General features: G+C 34.5%; 1 protein-coding gene across 5 annotated transcripts in view; it reads left to right on the forward strand.

The window, feature by feature from the left end:
* Window positions 1-18,434, forward strand: part of GRID2 (glutamate ionotropic receptor delta type subunit 2) — a 1,491,890-nt gene that overhangs the window by 814,475 nt on the left and 658,981 nt on the right. For all 5 annotated transcript variants that reach the window (XM_032332901.1, XM_032332902.1, XM_032332903.1 and 2 more), the window contains one exon: window positions 1,375-1,580. In XM_032332901.1, coding sequence (XP_032188792.1) covers window positions 1,375-1,580 — 206 coding nt within the window. The remainder of the gene's footprint in view (window positions 1-1,374; window positions 1,581-18,434) is intronic.

The raw sequence follows: 18,434 nt of genomic DNA on the forward strand, positions 1-18,434 counted from the left end.
GGTAGAATTCATACAGTTATTTATTTTAAGAGTTTGAGATTCACAAGATAACATATACTATTTATAGAATTGTTTTAAAATAAAGCCAATCATAAAAAGAAACCAAAGTTCTTTTTATTAATTTGTAACTCTGCAAATACAAACTTTTATTGTGAGCAAATAGCTTCCAAATTTGTGACCATTTGTTTTCTTGTTCTGTGGGCTTATACATTGCTTTTAATTGGTAATATAATGAAAAACACATGAACTAATTATTGCCCTTGAAAAGCAAATTTTACATGAATGTAGTTCTGTACAATTGGGATTTTTGATATATAGTCCATTCATAGTAAGTAACCTACAATCCTTATTACTTCCTACCTTTCACCAGTTTTTTCCATTTAAACATTTTATGCCATGGATATATATAGAAAAATATGGTTTATTGTATAGTAAAAACAAATCTTCTATATTAAGATTATATTGTGGCAGATACATCTTCAATCATATTTTTCAATGTTCAGATCCCTCCTTCTATAAACAGCCCATGCTTACTTGGAAGAACTATTTGTAACATTTCAGACACTTATTATTACTTTACTATACATCAAAGTACAATCTGTAAACACTTCATGTAGACTGGATTTTATCCTTTTTATTTAAATATGAAATAGAGATAATTTTCTGTTTTTTTTAACTTAAATGCAATTAATCCACATACACTTGGCTGTATGATGTTGTTGCCCATTTTGAAAAACATTAGTAATTTTGATTTAGATTCATCTGCCGTTAACGATATTCATATTTTTTTAAAAGATTTTTATTTATTTGACAGACAGATCACAAGTAGGCAGAGAGGCAGGCAGAGAGAGAGAGGAGGAAGCAGGCTCCCCACTGAGCAGAGAGCCAGATGTGGGGCTCGATCTAAGGACCCTGGGATCATGACCTCAGCCGAAGGCAGAGGCTTTAACACACTGAGCCAACCAGGTGCCCCCGATATTCATATTTTACCTAAAGTTACATCACTCTTTAATGCTGAGCAAAATAACAAATGTACTTCCTTTATCTCACATCTATTTTAGACACGTGAGAGTCCTCTTCAACTATTTCCCTCTACTCTGTCCTAAGAGATTTTTAGAGGTGAGATAATTTAAAGTGCTCAATGGAGAGAAAAAAATCCATTTAAAGAATAATAATAATTCCTACATTTTTTATGTAAACACATTAACTTGTACTATGCCTAAAATATATTTGAGAGTTCTAACAGCTACTCAATTAGTAGTTTTAAATAGCTTACAATGCTGAACAATAAACTGCCTTTTGGTGTGAGCGAAATAGCTCTTATTTCCCTTCTCTGCTCTAATTCACATTTTGATGGGCTTTTGATGTTCCTAGATATCCGTGGAATACAGGAGTTTTTGGACAAGGTGTCTCAGCAGGGAATGGATGTTGCATTGCAGAAAGTAGAAAACAACATCAATAAAATGATCACCACTCTCTTTGACACCTTGAGAATAGAGGAATTGAATCGCTATCGAGACACTCTTAGGCGAGCCATCCTTGTTATGAATCCTGCTACAGCCAAATCTTTCATTACTGAGGTAAGTAAAAATTGTCATCGGGTTGGGGCAGGGTTAAAAAAATTAAATGCTCATAGTTCTTTGAAAATTAAGAGCAGTATAGAATTAACTACACGACTGTCATTAGCACTAATGGAGGGTAGCACACCGAATTCCTTGTTTGTTGCATTCATACTGAGCAAAATTTTCACACATCCTACACAGTTAACTGCTGGGAATGTTTGTATTTATATATTTAAGCACATAGCCACAATGATTTTAAGAAATGTCATGGGAGTTTCAAAGTGTTGTTGACCCTGAATGACTTTAACACGTTCAAGAATAAAACCACAAGTCCACAATTCTCCAACCAATCCTTAAATTTTTGCAAGTTAGAATTTTACCTCTGAGGAAAGATAAACTTGAACCAGGCTATTATTGCCTGAACATTATTACTTTTACAAAAACAAAGAGCAGATTTACTTCTGTTCTGTGAACTCTGTACCAAGATGAATAACTCAAACTGTCTGAAACTCTCTGCAAAGGGATGACCGTTGTACATTTTATGATGCTGCATCTTCAAAATTTTAATTGTATCTGTTCATTTGGCTAGAAACTCCAAAAGTTTGTAAAAATACAATTAAACTTTTTAATGATTGGTGTAACATCTTTATGTTCTAAAATGTTTATCTAGTGCCTTGACAGGATTATTGTCATTTGCCTTACTTCAAGTTTTTAATTCTGTATAGTGCTAGAACTGGTCATGACATTACATACATTCACATGGGTTTTATTATTAGTGTTTTTAATTTTGGTGACTTTATTTGACTAATACTTTTTCCCTCACTTCTCTAGTAAGCTTTCTTTAGCTCCCAAAGTACTGCTATAAAGCCTCCAAATTAGGAATGTGTTAGAAATTCTTTGACACTCTACAACCTAATTGGTATTAAGGAACTGAAACAGAATATAAATCACTAAGAAGAATAAAACTTTTGGAAAACTATCAATAATGCCATTTTTTAAACATTTTAATAGACAACTTCGTTATGCATTAATGAACAAATACAGAACGTTGAGATTTTCTAATCTAGCAAATTACTCAGAGAGTCTCTTTGAACAACTAGATTTTTTCCACAATAGAAAGAATATTTCCAATTTTACAGGAGTTGGGTCTTTTCATCAAGAAACCCAAAATCTGCTGAAAATTTTAAGGTTAATACACAAAGACGTATAACATAAATTGGAATCTTAAAATTATAATAAGTGAGGTTTGACACATCTCGGGTCGTCGTTGGTTGGGGATTGTAGAGATCAGAGAAGGCTTCATTGAGAAGGCTCATTTGGACTGTACTTATCATCATGAGTAGGAATTCATGAAAGCAGTGTGGAATGCAACAGATAAATACAAGTCCGTCCCAGCCACTTTCTGGTTATGTGGGGTTGGCAAATTACCCAACACTTCTAAGCCTCTGTTTTACAATCAATCAAATGAGAATAATATATTGATTTCAACTTTATTAAATTTGTAATGTAATGAGACATCCCGTGATACGCCTTAAATGGGAGAGAGGAAGGTGGCTCCTAGTAAGTACTTCAGACATGTTAATTTCTAGGTCATTTTTTCTAGCATATAGCACATGCCTGACCATAGCAGATGCTCAAAAAATACTTGGTGAACTGAAAAGAGTATCAAGATGTGGAAAGACACTGTCCTTGACTGTGTGCTCAGAATAGAGCAAGTAGTTTTGTATAGAGTCGAAGTAGGACATGTGAAAAAGGGAAGTGACACACTATGTAACACAGGATTTAAACCAGATGGCAAAGTCCATGAGTGCCAGGTAACGACTTGTGTATATTTACTAAACAGTCAGAAGAAATGGACTGAGAAGAGGGACAAGATGACCCTGTCCCTTTTGCCAAGTCGTGATCTTGACTTGTATTCTAACCATGGCCCTTTATCCTTGACTCTGAAGATTGATACCTGTAATACTCTGTTTCCATCTTTGTTCCCAAACATATAAAATCTGTTTTTGTGAGTTTCCTGAGACTTCTCTTCCTTCCTCTACCCAGACACCACTTTTTCTCCCACTCATTTGTCTTTCACAATCACTCATTTTATGTCTCCGAACTGTACTAAGTATATTCTACGGTCTCAAACAGTGACGTAGGAATGACAGAAATAATGTGAATCCACTGCCTTCCCTATCCTAAGCTAGCTGTTTTCTCTGACCTGCATAATGGTTCCCATTTTCAGTTGACTGTTTTCAAATATCTCTCCCCTTTCTTCTGCTCTCCCATGGGATCTAGAAGACATTTCCCACTTAGGAAATAGACTGATCCCTCAATACCAAAAACAATTAATTCAAAAGGCAGACAAGGATTTACATGGCACACAGCATCAAAGTTCTGGAGATGCAAAGAATAGATTTTGTATGTATGTTTATGGGTGGTCTTTATTCTAGGATGACAATGCCAGCACTAGTTTCCCCAGCTTAGCCCAGATGGTGTGCTTGGTTTTTATAGACGAGAATCCTGCTATCTATCATCTATCTATCATCTATCTATGTGTGTTTCTGTGTGTATATCCAAATATATATATGAATGTCAGCTTTTAAGGACATTTTGCATGAGCCAGTATGTGAGAAGGTCTTTGTGAAAATCAGTGTGTATTTAACTTGAATCAGTCCTCTTTATTCACTGATTCTGTATTTGCGAATTCGCCTACTCACTGAGATTTATTTGTAGCTTGAAAATCAATACTAGGGATGTTTTCACAAGCCATTCACAGAAATGTTCAGAGCTGTGAAAAATGTGAGTTGCCTGACAGCCCATATTGCCAGCTAAGGTTGAACAAAGCTGTGCTCTGCTTTCTTGTTTCAGTTCTCATACTGTAAACAAATGTCCTTTTTGCAGTCTATTTCATGCTCCTTTTTTGCATTTTTTGTGCCATTTGTTGGTGATTCCACTGTTTAAAATGGCCTCCAAGTTTAGTGCTAAAGTGCTGTCCTTAACTGAGCCCATATGTCCTATTGAGAAAATACCTGTTTGATAAGGTCCATTCAAGCATGAGTACCCCTGGCCATGAGTTCAACGTTAATGAATCGACATATTATTGTTTGAATGTTTGTGCTGGCCCCCTCCAAATCCATATGTTGAAATTCTGTGTCCCTTATGATGGTTTCAGTGGGTGGGGCCTTTGGGAGCTGCTGAAATCCTGAGGATGGAGTCTTCCTAAATAAGATCAGTGCTATTCTAAATGCTAAAAAGAACCCTGCAGAGCTCTCCAGTGCCTTCCACCAAGTAAAAATACAACAAGGAGCCTGCAGCAAAAAGAAGGCCTTCTTTTGCATGGCGCAACCACGCTGGTACCTGACTGAACTACCAGCCTCCAGCACTGTGAGAAATAGATTTTTGCTTTTAATAAGCTACTCAATCTGTGGTTTTCTGTTACAGCAGCTCAAATGGACTATAATTATGGTTAATAAATGTTATATATAAATATATATGTGTGTGTGTATATATTTATATGTAACATTTATTAACCAAATATACAATATGTATTAAGTGTATAGACATTGTATATAAATTTAAATATCTTCAAATAGAGACATAAATAAACCCAGAGACTTATCGGAACCAAACCCTGCAGTTCCCCTAGGAGCAGTGGTTCAGCATTTATTAATTCAGTGTTCTCGGGAAATTTACAGAACATAACTACTGGGAATGATAAGAACTGTCTCTGCTCCCATACTTTTCAGCTCTCATCTCATTCCTGCCCTCCATTGGGCTTGGCATTTGTCAAGTATCAAAATTTCTAGGGCTCAGCAGAGGAGAGGGCTCTCTGCTGCTGCCCCATATGACAATAACTAGTCTGTGGCTTCTTCTACCAAGTATCATCAAATACCACTACTTCAACTGCTTTTCTTTTCTCAGTAATTTATTTAAAAATACTTTTCTGATGGTCTTTTCCCTTTTTCCTCATGGTCATTTTATTGAGGGTTTAGGGGGTAATCCTTTTAACCTTTTGAGTTGGAAGCTCCAACGTGTTCTTTCAGATTTTTAGAGGTTAAAACTAAACAAACACAAGGTACTTTAAGAACCATTGTTACACTTTTTAAGAAACAGTATCTTGAATCATGACATTTTAGATTCGGAACATGGAACATTTTTTCCCAATTCCACATTTAAGTTGAAAAACTAAAGGTCTCTCTAAATCCTATCAATATTGTTCTCTAGCTCCCTCCAGCAATGCTTACCATCCTTGCAGCTAGTGCTGAGTGTGGATGGTAAGGGACACTCACATTTTGAAAATAGTAAAGTTGTCAGTGGGTCAAAGGGGTACATGATTGTCCAATCCTAAGAGAAGTATTTGTAGAAATAACTTACCAAGGATTATATGATGGATAGCAAAGCATATGAAGCTAGAAAGAAACTGGTGGATTGGGATAAAAGGAATGATAGAGGAATTAAAAGTTATAATGAGGGCAGAGACTGGTTCAGTAAGGACCGAAGAGAGGGAGAGAGGGCGAGGGGGAAATTCTAGCCAAAGAAAGGGGGTAACAGAACTCTCACTTTTACTGCTTCCTACAAATTATAAGTGGGCACAGAAAGTTGTTGAAATATTCAAAGGAAAAATTAACCTTAAAGTCAAAAGAATGAGTTTTAAAAAAGAAATTGCTCACTTAGCATTGTCATTTAATTGCGAACGGGAAAAATGGGCATATCAATTCTGTTTGCATCTTTTTTTCTGTCTCTGGAGCAATTATGTGGCACTGAGTTAATTATGCTCCCTTTGAAGTCTTAGAAATTTAATACATTACATGTCTACAGTTAGTGTTCCACCTCTCATTCAAGAGTTTCAAAGCTTTAAGAAAAATACTGCTGCTATGTGCAGCTGAGTAAATCAACCTGCTGTGATAGCGGTAGAAAATTGTTATCACAATGTACCTGTTAGTGTCCTTGAAATTAATATGGTGAATTAGAAGTGCTTACATGTTTGATTTAAATATGGATTGGGATGATATCTTGAAAAACAACTTTTTTTTTAAATATATAGGATAGATTGGCATTAGAAACTACATAAGTTATTTCCTTTCTAGAAGGTATACAATAATCTTATATAAATTAGAACTCTTTGTCATGGCTTTTAGTTTTCAGGTTTGATAAGAAAATCACTTCTTTGAAAACAGGAAGTTTTATTGCTTATATGGTAATGAATATCATTTCTTATTTGCATTTTTTCAAGTTTTCAGAAAGGAACCCCACTTACATGAAATCCTTTTATACTGCAATGAGAGAAATATATTATCTCTTATTCCTTAAACATACTTTATGAAATAGTTTTCATTTCATTGTACTATATTCCAGAGAACTTTGATCTTGCCAGACAACTTAAAGGCAAAGTTACTTATTTCAAATATATAAGCAGCTTGCCAGAAATAAGACTTTAGGAAGGCTTAGGAAACAAGTGAAGATATTTTTCTCAAAGGATATAGCGAGATTCCCAGTAATTAAAAGGTACTCTGAATATTCAAATTACTGTGATCAGTTTTTAATAGCTATTTAAATAAGTTGATATTTTACCAAACAAGAAATTATTTGGAGACATTATGCAATGTACAGTTTTTAAGATGATACCAGTATAATGACATTTGAAAAAGGAACTTACAATGGTATTTTTTTTTTCCAAAATGTATCCACTGCATGAAAGTGTCTACTACTACTGTGCTCAAGATGACTGCTATATATTTTTTCAAGTAAACCCTATATTGAAATATAACATAGACCTCTCAGAATTCTACCCATTCAGTTTTCCTTCCCTTTCGCTATGGTTTCTGATCAAAAACTAATACTGTACTATATGTCAGCTAATTGAACATAATAAAAAATATATTAAATACAAAATAAATAAAATAAAACTATTTTAATATTTAAAAAAAGAAATATAACATACACAAGAAGAGTGCACATAAGTGTGTAACTCAACAAATTTCCATGCAACCAGTGTCCAGGTTAAGAAATAGTACATGATTGGTACTTGCAGTTTCCCTTCCTGTGTACCACTCTGTTATAACCCCCTGAAGGATAGCCATTATCTTTACTTTTAGCACAGTAAACTAATTGTTATTAATTTTAATCTGTTCCTAAATAGAATCACACTGTATATGTTTTGTCTGCTTTCTATTGGTCAACATTATGTTTATGAGATTCATCCATGTTGAAACACGTAGGCAAAGTTCATTCATTTTGATTGCTTTGAAGTCTTTAATTGTATGAATACACCACAGTTAATATAATTTATTTTTATTTATTTTATTGTATTCATTTATTTAAAATATTTTAAGTAAATAAATTACTATTTAATTTATTTTATGTAATATAATTTATTTACGTTTTTTTTCGATTTTTGCCTATTACAAATAGTGGTTTTATGCATGTATTTTTGTATATGCATATATTTTTACTGGACATATACTTAGGAATGGAATTGCTAACTGAAGAGTCATATGTAAGGAATGTCATTTATTAAAGCTAGATGACACAGCCAGTTTTCCAAAGTATTTACAGCCATTTGGATTTCTATTTATAACAAGTGAAAGTATTTCAATTTTCCATTCTTTTACCAACACTTTTTTTTTCTGTCTTCATCATTTTATTTATCCTCATGGAAATGTATTAGATTTAGCTTTTGTTTTTAGTTTGCATTTTTCTGATGGAGTTTTTTGGTGTATTTTTTAACTTTTTTTGATCTTTTATTTTATGGAGTGCACATTCAGGTCATTTTCTACCCCCCCCATAATTTGTAGAAATTTTATATGTATTTTGGTTAAGAGTTTATTGCCAAATGAATATATTTTAAATACTTTCTCCATTATTTGTCTTTTCACTTCATAATCAAAGAATTTTGATGAACGTAAATTTTTATTTGTAATGTAGTCCAAGTTATTAATTTGTTTTCTTTATAATTAATATTTTTTGTCTTTTTTATTTGTTTTTAAAGAAATCTCCTCTTCTAAGGCATGAAGACATACTCTTATGGCTTTTATTTTTGTTTTTTTTTTTAGAATTTTTGTTTTATCATTTGCATTTAAATCTGAAGTTCATCTGGAATTGATTTTGCTTTATGTGGTGGATGGTAGAGATAGATACATTTACCCTCCACATGGTGTCTGTTATTCGTTTCAACCATAAGACCAGTTGACCTATGGTTCAACATAGGATCATAATTCAGTGCCTGAATTATGTTGGGAAGGAAGAATTTCCTGTGCACTTCAAGGTCCTTCTAGCTGGACTAAGAATCAAATTGACATGAAACAGATTAACAGGAGAAAATCAAATTTCATTTTGTACATACAGTGAATTCACACAAAGATTAAATTCCAAAGACAGTCACTAAAATGAGGTAATATGTCATCCTGAATTAAGGAGAAGAGAATAGGGGTCTGAGACTTCAAAGGAAAGACATGTGATTCACAGGAAGAGTAAATATTTGCTAAACAAATGTTTGCTGGGCTATTTAGAAACAATGGAACGTAAAGGATTTTGATTAAAGAGGCCTTGCTGGGCCCCTCCCTATCATACATACTTAGTTCATATCATAATGTTGTTATCTGTGGTGATAGCTCTCTTCCTGGAGTAGGTCCTCTATCTAAATTCTTTTAAACAGTTGTAGGGGAATGGGAGTAAAGAGCTTTTCCTGACTCCACTGGGTTTTGATTGTTTTTATCTCAAAATAATCTTCATGCCAAAGCAACATATTTCAGGGGGACCTGTCCCAAACCCCTTCAATGGAAAGGAATTTAGAGGTTCTTACCATCAATGAATGAAATGGGAGCTCATTAGCGTGTTTGAAAGTATAGGGTTATTATTCCAGTATGATATCTTGTATCTTTGTCAAATATATATTTTTTCTCTCTAACATGAAGCACATGACTTTAGGAAAAAATACAGGGTTATATTGATGATTTCATTGTTATCATGGGAGACATGATGAAAAAAAGTTAATAATTCTGGATTTTACAATAAAAGTTATAATTCTTTCCAAGGACCCAGTAGACATGGGTTATCAAGTTGCAGCTAGTGGCCAGTCGCTAAAAAATTCAACTCATTCATATGTTTTTTTATGTTGGCATGGAATTTTAAAAGAAAAAAGAATTTTAATTTCACTTGACTAAAACAAACAAAGCTTCTAACAGGCGCCACTTCATTCATGACTTAATTTATTTTTCTTGTACCACGGTTATCAGTTATTGAACTGTTCTCAAATCTGAGTTTTTTGCTTTAGCTTTAGTTTTTTGCTTTGCTTTAGTATTGTATTGAACTTGAAAGGCAGTTCTGTTACCAGTCAACCTACAGCTTTGGGTTTTTTGTTTTTTTTTTTTCTTTTAATGAGAAAATCTCAAATTTATTTTACTTTCCACCTGACCAAAATCATATATGACAGCTCTTGCTTCTGTTAATGAGCCCCAAAGGAGCATCAGACTTTGCTTTTCTGGCTGGAGCTCTGTTTAACTTTTATAAAGTTCCCCTGAAAAAGGGAACTCAGCAGGGAATTAGGTTCCAATGAATTCAATCTCGTAGTAAGACAGATCCAACTCACTTCTCTTCTGTGACTGCTAACTTGGGGTACAGATATTGGTCAGTTTGCTACGAACTTCTACTAGTCTAAAAATCTTTTAACAATTTTTGCCTTTGCAACATCTAATTTGTTAGTTTTCTTTCTCTGTTAGCTTTTCAAATGGGTGCAACATTTTCATTCTATTCTCTTTATTGAAACAAAATAAAATAAATATCTGAACATTATTGAGGGTTGTACTCTTAACTGAAAAATAAAATCACAATTGCTTCAATCTTTAAAACAAGGGCATTGAAGTCCTTCCTTCATCCATTATTCATTTATTCATTTATTTAGACAATATGTTTAAAGTTATTCTGTGCAAGGCATTGTGGGAAGTGTTGCTAGGAATATAGTCATGAATGATACAGGATTCCGGCCCCTAAAGAATATACTGACTAATAAGGAAAATGTTGTCGATATAAAATCTACAGAATATTAAAACCACAAGAAAGAAAACAGTTAAGTTACTCTCTTCAACCTCCAAAAGGAATTGAAAAGAAAACAAAGTAACTATCTAAAACTTGATCAGATAAAGTTGCAGATAATGTATAAGAATATCTATATCTAGAAGTAAACCAAAACTTTATTTGTTATGGGACAACTGAGAAGTCTTGGCTACTTCAAGAAATTCTTAAGCATAACTTGCTATGTAGCTTTATCAAAGCAAGTTTAGAATTTGAATAAATCCAAGAGTAACTGTCCTGCCATGAAGTTACATGGAAAAACAAACAAACAAACAAACACAAAGGGATTAGTTAGACTAGACCCCATGTTAAATTTGAAGATTAGAATTCAGCAGTGTTTGTCCATTACTGCCTAGAGAAGTTACGTATCAGACCTGGAAGGCAGGGACATGCCAACATATAAAGGTATTCTCTGAAGTATGCCCGGCACAGTTGATCAGCCCTTACCATAGTCTGAGTGAAATAGTTTTCAAAATCATGCACCTCCTTGTTGCTGCTCCCATTTTCAACATCACATTTTGAAGCTAGGAAAATGGTGAGCCCCTATATTTATATTTTAAGCACTAGAGACGTATGTTTCTAAAAATTAATAAATTAACAATTTAATTACTATGCCAGTTTCTAGTAAATTTTTTTGTTATGTAAATGACAAATACATGCTACAAGTACCACTATTTTGCATTTCCAGAAGGAAACATAGATCATTACACTCTGCCCTGCTCTTCAAGGCAGCCACGGCGAATGGATCTTAGTTAGCACAGGAGTCGAAATCTATTTGCCAACCTGGGTTAGTATGAGTCAGTCTCCCAGAACTTAATCAATTCCTTAAATGCTTACTGACAAAATCAATATTTTAGATTTGTAGAGGACTAGATTTGAAAGTATAGCCATCCCATGAAGCATTGTTGAAATGTTAGCTGGTACCCCTAGGTTACAATTCTATTTATAGTTTTTCTCACTGTAATATAGATAAATAGGAGGGAAATAAGCTGTGTAGGTAGAGAAAATTAAGAAGGTCCCTTTGATTTTTCCTGCAAATCCTATTTTTGATAGAATACACAAAACTGTATCAAATGAAGACTAAAAGATTAGATTTATATGTATCTACCAAAACTAAAATTATATGAAAATGTGGGTCCATTAATTTCAAATACTAATTACTTTAATTATGTATATTGCTTGATGAGACAACATTTAAGTCAATATTTAAAACCCATATTTAGGATTCAGATTTAAAGCAATATAGTTAAAGGGCATCTTTCCATGAATGAAGGAAAACATGAATATACAGAGATGGAAATTGACAATCTGCAAGTTGGTGCAGGGGACATAGGCTACCTGAGGTAGAAGCATAGGATGTAAAGTCAGGAAGTAAGATGATACCAGATTGGTAAGTGACAACCATTGAATGTCAAACCTACAATGGCAGCATTGACACAGAATTTGGATTCAGTTTTTGCCAAACTAGCTGTGCAGCCCTGGGCAAGCTACTGAAAAACATTCAGCTTGCTCTTCCTCATCTATAAAATGAAGTAGTTCCTAAATCACAGAGATTTTTGAAAACCATATCTGGTAATATAAATAGAAGGTGTAGAGTAATGTACACACTCAGTAAAAACTTGACCATGCTTCAGAACTGCTAAGTCAGATAAAGAAGAAAATTCAAATGATGTTGGAATTAATAGACTTGGGAATGATTGGGTAGGCAAAATGAGGTTGAGATGTGGGCAACAGAGATGGATCCGATGTTTCAAGTCTGGGTCTCAAGGAAGTTAAGGTTTTGAAATCAGGAACATAAGAAGATAAACAGGTTTTGAGATAATATGATAAATGTAATTTCAGTAATAAATTTTATGTTGTTCTAGAACATCTAGATTGAGACATGCATCGGATTGGTGGAAATGAATGAAGAGAATCCATCTGAGCTAAGGAAAAGCTATTGTATTTGCCAGTATGATGATCATTAGTGACCTTTGAAAAAATATTCTTATTAAAATAGTGTGAGGAGGGGAAAGAGTATAAGGAAATAAATAATGAAGGGCTTGTTAGCAAATAAGCAGAGCAAGAACAGGCAGCTTTTTCAAGTTTGGAAACAAAAAGAACTGTATCTTAGAAAGAAACCCATTTCCAAGAAGATATTTTTCAAGACTATTTCATGGAAATAGGGAAACCAAGAGGAAAGGGGGAAAGAGATACAAGAAAGAGAAAAAAAATCAATATAGAATTAGTGAAATGAAGTAAAATCAGTTTTGGAGTTAGATTATATTTTATCAGGATGCCTGGCTGGCTCGGTCAGTTAAGCATCTGCTTTCAGCTCATGTCATGATCCCAGGGTCCTGCAATCAAGTCCCACATCACGCTCCTTGCTCAGTGAGGAGCCTGCTTCTCCCTCTGCCTGCTGTTCCCCCTGCTTGTGCTCTCTCTCTCTCTCTCTCTTTCTGAAAAATAAATAAGTAAATAATAAATAAATAAATCTTTTTAAAAAGATTATATTTTAATGGAAAGAAGCTAAGAAAGTAAGAAAGGATAAAAATACAGAGAATCTGAAGGTAATGAAGAGGGCTCAATTGCATCTGGACAAGATACATATATAGTACAACCAGTAGATTCTAATTAGTTTCCTGTAAGTATTTAGTACACTGGATGCAGAGGCGGAAAATAAATGACATAAAAAGGAATGGCTTACCCAAAGAGGGGCACTAGCCAACATGCAGCTGTAGAAGAATCAGGCTGCCTATGAGGACGCTATAGCAGACAACATAAGAGATGCTGGACATCAACTGACTTCCGGCATGAAACTTATTTCTTAATGTGAGCTACCAGCTTTAAGGAAAATATTATTAAATAATAAAATATTAACTTTCCTTTTATTTTGGTTGCACTTACATAATAGGTCTAAACTTGAATTGAAAAGAAAGAATATTAACTGGATTAATACTTCAAAGATAAATAAAAATGTGCTTATCTAGAAGAGAAAATTTCTCAACTTTGGCTATTGACAGTTTGGCCTAGATAATTCTTTACTGTGGAAGGCTCTCCTGTGCATTATAATATGTTAGAATCATCCCTACCTCTACTGCATAAACACCAGTAGACACTGATCATGATAAAAAAAAAAAAAAAAAAAGCCAAACATTGCCAAAAGATCCCATTAGTGGTGATGACGGTCATAAGGAATTAAAATCATCCTTGGTTGATAATCTCTGTTACAGAACTATTCAATGTTTGAAACACTTAATTTTGTTCTCATGGAAATTTTATTGCTGGCATATGATAACTTTATTTCACTTTTCCCCTAATAATAGCTAGTCAACATTTTTTGGACTCTTTCCAGATGACTGACATTGTGCTAATCACTCTGTAAATTATTTTGTATAATTCTCAAAAACTCCAGTAGGATGGGTATCGTCATTCTTCATTAAAGGAATGGCATATACACATTTGTTTATCTATATTATGCAGATTATTTGCATTTTATTTTATTTCTGTTAAACTAATCATTCTTTTCCAAGTTGTTTTACTATTTTCTCACAATGTCCATCGTGAATTCATTCTTTGGGAGAGTATAATTGGTTTCCAAGTAATTACTTACCTCTCAACTGCTAAGTTTACTTTAATGATCTTTTAAATGAGGGGGAAATCAGTCTGCCTAAGAATTTTAGCACAAAATATATGGAAAGGCAAAAGAAATGAATTGTATACATAAAATGACACATAACTAATTGGTGGCAAGAAATCTAAGTTGATTCTGAACATTGTAAAGTAGTTGCCATAGACAAAACTTAACATTTAGTAAGTTTTTCTTATATGCCAGACACTGATCTGAGTGTGTTTTATGTATTAACCCTGTTTTTAGTCCTCACCCCAAAGGTATGAGGTAGATTGAGCATTTGGCTCCATTTTACAAAAAAAGGAAAATGAGACACAAAGAGGTGAAACTAGCCCCAGGTCACGCAACAAGTAATAGCAAATCCAAGTCTCGACCATTCTTTTTTTTTTTTAAAGATTTTATTTATTTATTTGACAGACAGAGACCACAAGTAGGCAGAGAGGCAGGCAGAGAGAGAGAGGGAAGCAGGCTCCCCACTGAATAGAGAGCCCGATAAGGGGTTCGATCCCAGGACCCTTGGATCAGGACCCTGGGATCATGACCTGAACCGAAGGCAGAGGCTTTAACCCACTGAGCCACCCAGGCACCCCAAGTCTAGACCATTCTTAACAGGTATGCTATGCTCTGTTGCCTTTTCAGGTATACAATATGTGTGAAAAAAATCATCCTAACTTTCTATTCATGACAAAGAAATTATTGCTAGGTTTAACTCCTGTTAAATCATTGTAAAGGAGAATTTGCAGTGGGATAAGCTAGGGGAAGAGTAGTGAAAAAACACTATTATGGAAATTGGTCATTATGATTAGGCTATCTATGTTTGGTCATTTGTGTTTACCAAAGTTAGGCTCCTACCCAACCACAGAGACCTGGAGATAGAGATTCTATCTTCCTTGACTAATAGATCCTGGAGATAGAGATTCTATCTTCCTTGACTAATAGATCTCAAAGAGTTGGCCCTCAGGTCCTTGAGAAAGGCATTCCTGGGTTGTAAAACTACAAGAGGCTGGGAGAAGATTAACATCTCAGGGGCACAGAGAAATAATTTATAACTGCAAGTGTCCTAAAGTAAATGCTCTAAGACAAGGGAAGTCAAAGGCCTTGAATCAGAAAGAAAACTGTGTAAAACTTGGTCAACTGAAGGGAATATTTAGACTGTCTTGAGTCAAGCATACACAAGCTATGTAGACTAAATAATTTAGCTTTAGTGTGTAGGCTCATCATAATTATTTTATACATATCTATTATAGATCAAGTAATATAATTGAATCTTACATTTTGAATAATGACTGAATATATATTTTCAAAAGTCTAGATTGCAGAGATGTATTATCATATAAAGGGACTTTGGGGATGAAAGAAATTGTTATACTCCAGTGACTCACAAGATAGTACTCAAATACTGATGTGACAAGACCACTAGATATGCTGTATGTGAGTTGGCAAAACAAAAGATAATGCTGATTTAATCTAAGAGGTTCAAGGAGTCGGCCTCATACAGGACCTTTGGAAGAAACAGAAGGCAATAATGAGGACCCCATTGCAAAGTTCACAGAGCAGAGCTGAAGAGGATGAGAACTCAAGGGGTGCAGAAGGGGCATGGGGCTGACTGTATTTGTAACAATATGAGTTTGCTTTTGCTGAGAAGCCTGGAATAAGTTGTCAGCATGATTCCAACCCATTCTCAGTGCATCTGACCTGAGCTCACTATAGCTACAAACAAAAATTTCACAAACTTTTGGTAGAAATGGAATCACAATTTCAAGAGACTCAGATTTTGATAAGGAAAGCTTATGCTTTACATTTCTATGACTGTTTTTAGAATTGTCAACCTCAGGGTATTTCTAAATTCTCCAGCTCCTATTACAACAGGGTTGCTCTATGTCAGGATTAAATTGATTGATTTGAAAGCAAACTAAAACTATAAAATAGACCCATCAATCTAGCACTTTGGAAATGTGTATATGAATTTTAAAATGGGTTTTTTTTTTTTTTTTTTTTTTAAGATTTCACCAAATTCCAAGTCCACTCACTCCCTGAGGTTAGGTTCACTTTACTCCTTGGAAATTAATTGTTTTTTTATGGAACTGCTTAAATTGAGAAAATTTACTATTATTGCTGTAAACCCAATAAAATTTGAGAAGCGTAGGGTCTGGGTATATCTTTGCAATCCTCAGTATTATTTCTATCTTGTAGGTACCCAAATTCCCATTGATTAAGACATAGGTGATCAAGGACTACGACAAACATGTAATTGCACACTTTTATATAGGTGATGTTAATTACATTTTTGGATTATTGAAGTACTACTGCTAACTAAAACCACACATATTTCTGAAGAGTTATTTGTCCATTGTTATTTAGTGTTAAATACATGAAACTTTTTTTTTCAGTCGATATATGGATCTGTCTGTGAGGAATTTAAAAATTACCTTTACTTAGATCTTAGCCAAGAACTTTAAGATTTTTTTTTTTAAGTTTATTTGAGCAAGAGATCAGGAGCAAGAAGGGAGAAGGGAGGAGGGAGAAGCAGAGAGAGAATCTCAAGCAGACTCAGCACTGAGCACACTCTTAGAACTCTGAGATCAGGACCTGAGCTGAAACCTGGTGTCAGAGGCTTACCTGACTGTGCCACCCAGCACCCCAGGTATTGGTATTTTTAAGAAGTCCCCTCAGGTGACTGATTATAATGTCCAGGTTGCTGCTTCTCAAGCTTCAGTGTGCCTACTAATTTGGAGATTTTTATTAAAATGCAAATTCTAATTCTGTAGGTATGAGCATGAGATTTTGTATTTCTATCCGTCTCCCAGATAACACTAGAAAGACGATATATAGAATATTTCCATCATCACAAATAGAAAGTTCTATTGGCCAGCACTGTCCTAGAACTTGAATTTCTGTCTAATAAAACCTTTGTCTGAACTCAGAATAACTGCCATTAGCAGAGTATAGAAATTTGATAATAAATACTGGCTAACAGTATAAATACCTTTTCAATATAAGAAGCAATAATACAACTAACACATCCACCTAATTAAATTTAAACTATAATAGGTGTTTCTCGGCCAACGGGCATGAGGCACATTTTTTGTTGGAAATAATAATAATAATAGAAGTTATTTTTGGGCAGTCCCCTTTAGTTTAATTGTTCTAACAGTGATTCTTTCTAAACTGATAGTGCAGGAACTCCAGTGTCTTTCAGAACCAGCCATCTTCTTTTACCTTTCCACAGGGATTCTGGTATCAAGATTGTTATGTTGATGACTTTGTTGTTTCAGCTCTTTCTTGGAGACATGTGCTACTACGAGGAACATTCACAAATCACTCTTACACTGGGCTGTTTCCAATTTCGTTGTCCAGTGCCTCCCTGTCAGAGAAGATGTCTCCTCCAGCCCAGTAGCCGTCGCTGTCTCCCAACACTAACCCTATTCCCTGAGCACCGAGCCCTCATTTGAGTCAAAAGTAGTAGTATATTCTGTTCCATTAGCTTGACAGAAAAACTCTGGTGATCTGGTATTTATTTTACCTATTTTTTTTTTTTTAATCGCTTCTTCCTTTCTCTGTGTGTTTAGTACTTATCATATAGAGCTTGGCAGGGTGTCTCTCACAGTAATGCCTCCAATTACACCCAAAGATTAGAAACACCAAACTTGGGGTGTTCCATTTTATGCAGTGAGCATTGAAGTTGAAGTATGGACAGTATCCCCTGGAAATGAGTGGATCTAACTCAGGTATCTAGCCGTTATTCCCCAAAAGTCCAGGTACCTATGCTCACTGATAATTAACCAGCTTACGCAAACAGACCACTGTGTTCCCACCCAGGCAGCCAGCCTTTCACACATAAAATGAAGAGCTGAGATGGTTGGATCTAAACCATGCTGGGACCCCATTACAAAACAAAATTGCTCCTTAAAATGCTAACACATTCTGCATACAAAAATCACTTCCTATTTACTCTAGAAGAATTCCAACAATAACAGGAGAAACAAAAGAGAGAAATGAACAAGCAAATATGGCCCTTAAATTTCCCTACCGACTAATTCAGGTTGTTTTCTAGCATTGTTTAATGGACACATACTTTTGTGAGTTTTGGATCTTTTAAATCTATTACCATCATTCTCATTATTATTGTAATCCTTCATTAAACTCTAAGCTTCATGGGGTCAGAGTCTTCATTTATTCAACTTTAAATCCTGCACTATATGCAA

Source organism: Mustela erminea, chromosome 2 (genome assembly GCF_009829155.1).
Source record: "Mustela erminea isolate mMusErm1 chromosome 2, mMusErm1.Pri, whole genome shotgun sequence".
NCBI classification, from domain to species: domain Eukaryota; kingdom Metazoa; phylum Chordata; class Mammalia; order Carnivora; family Mustelidae; genus Mustela; species Mustela erminea.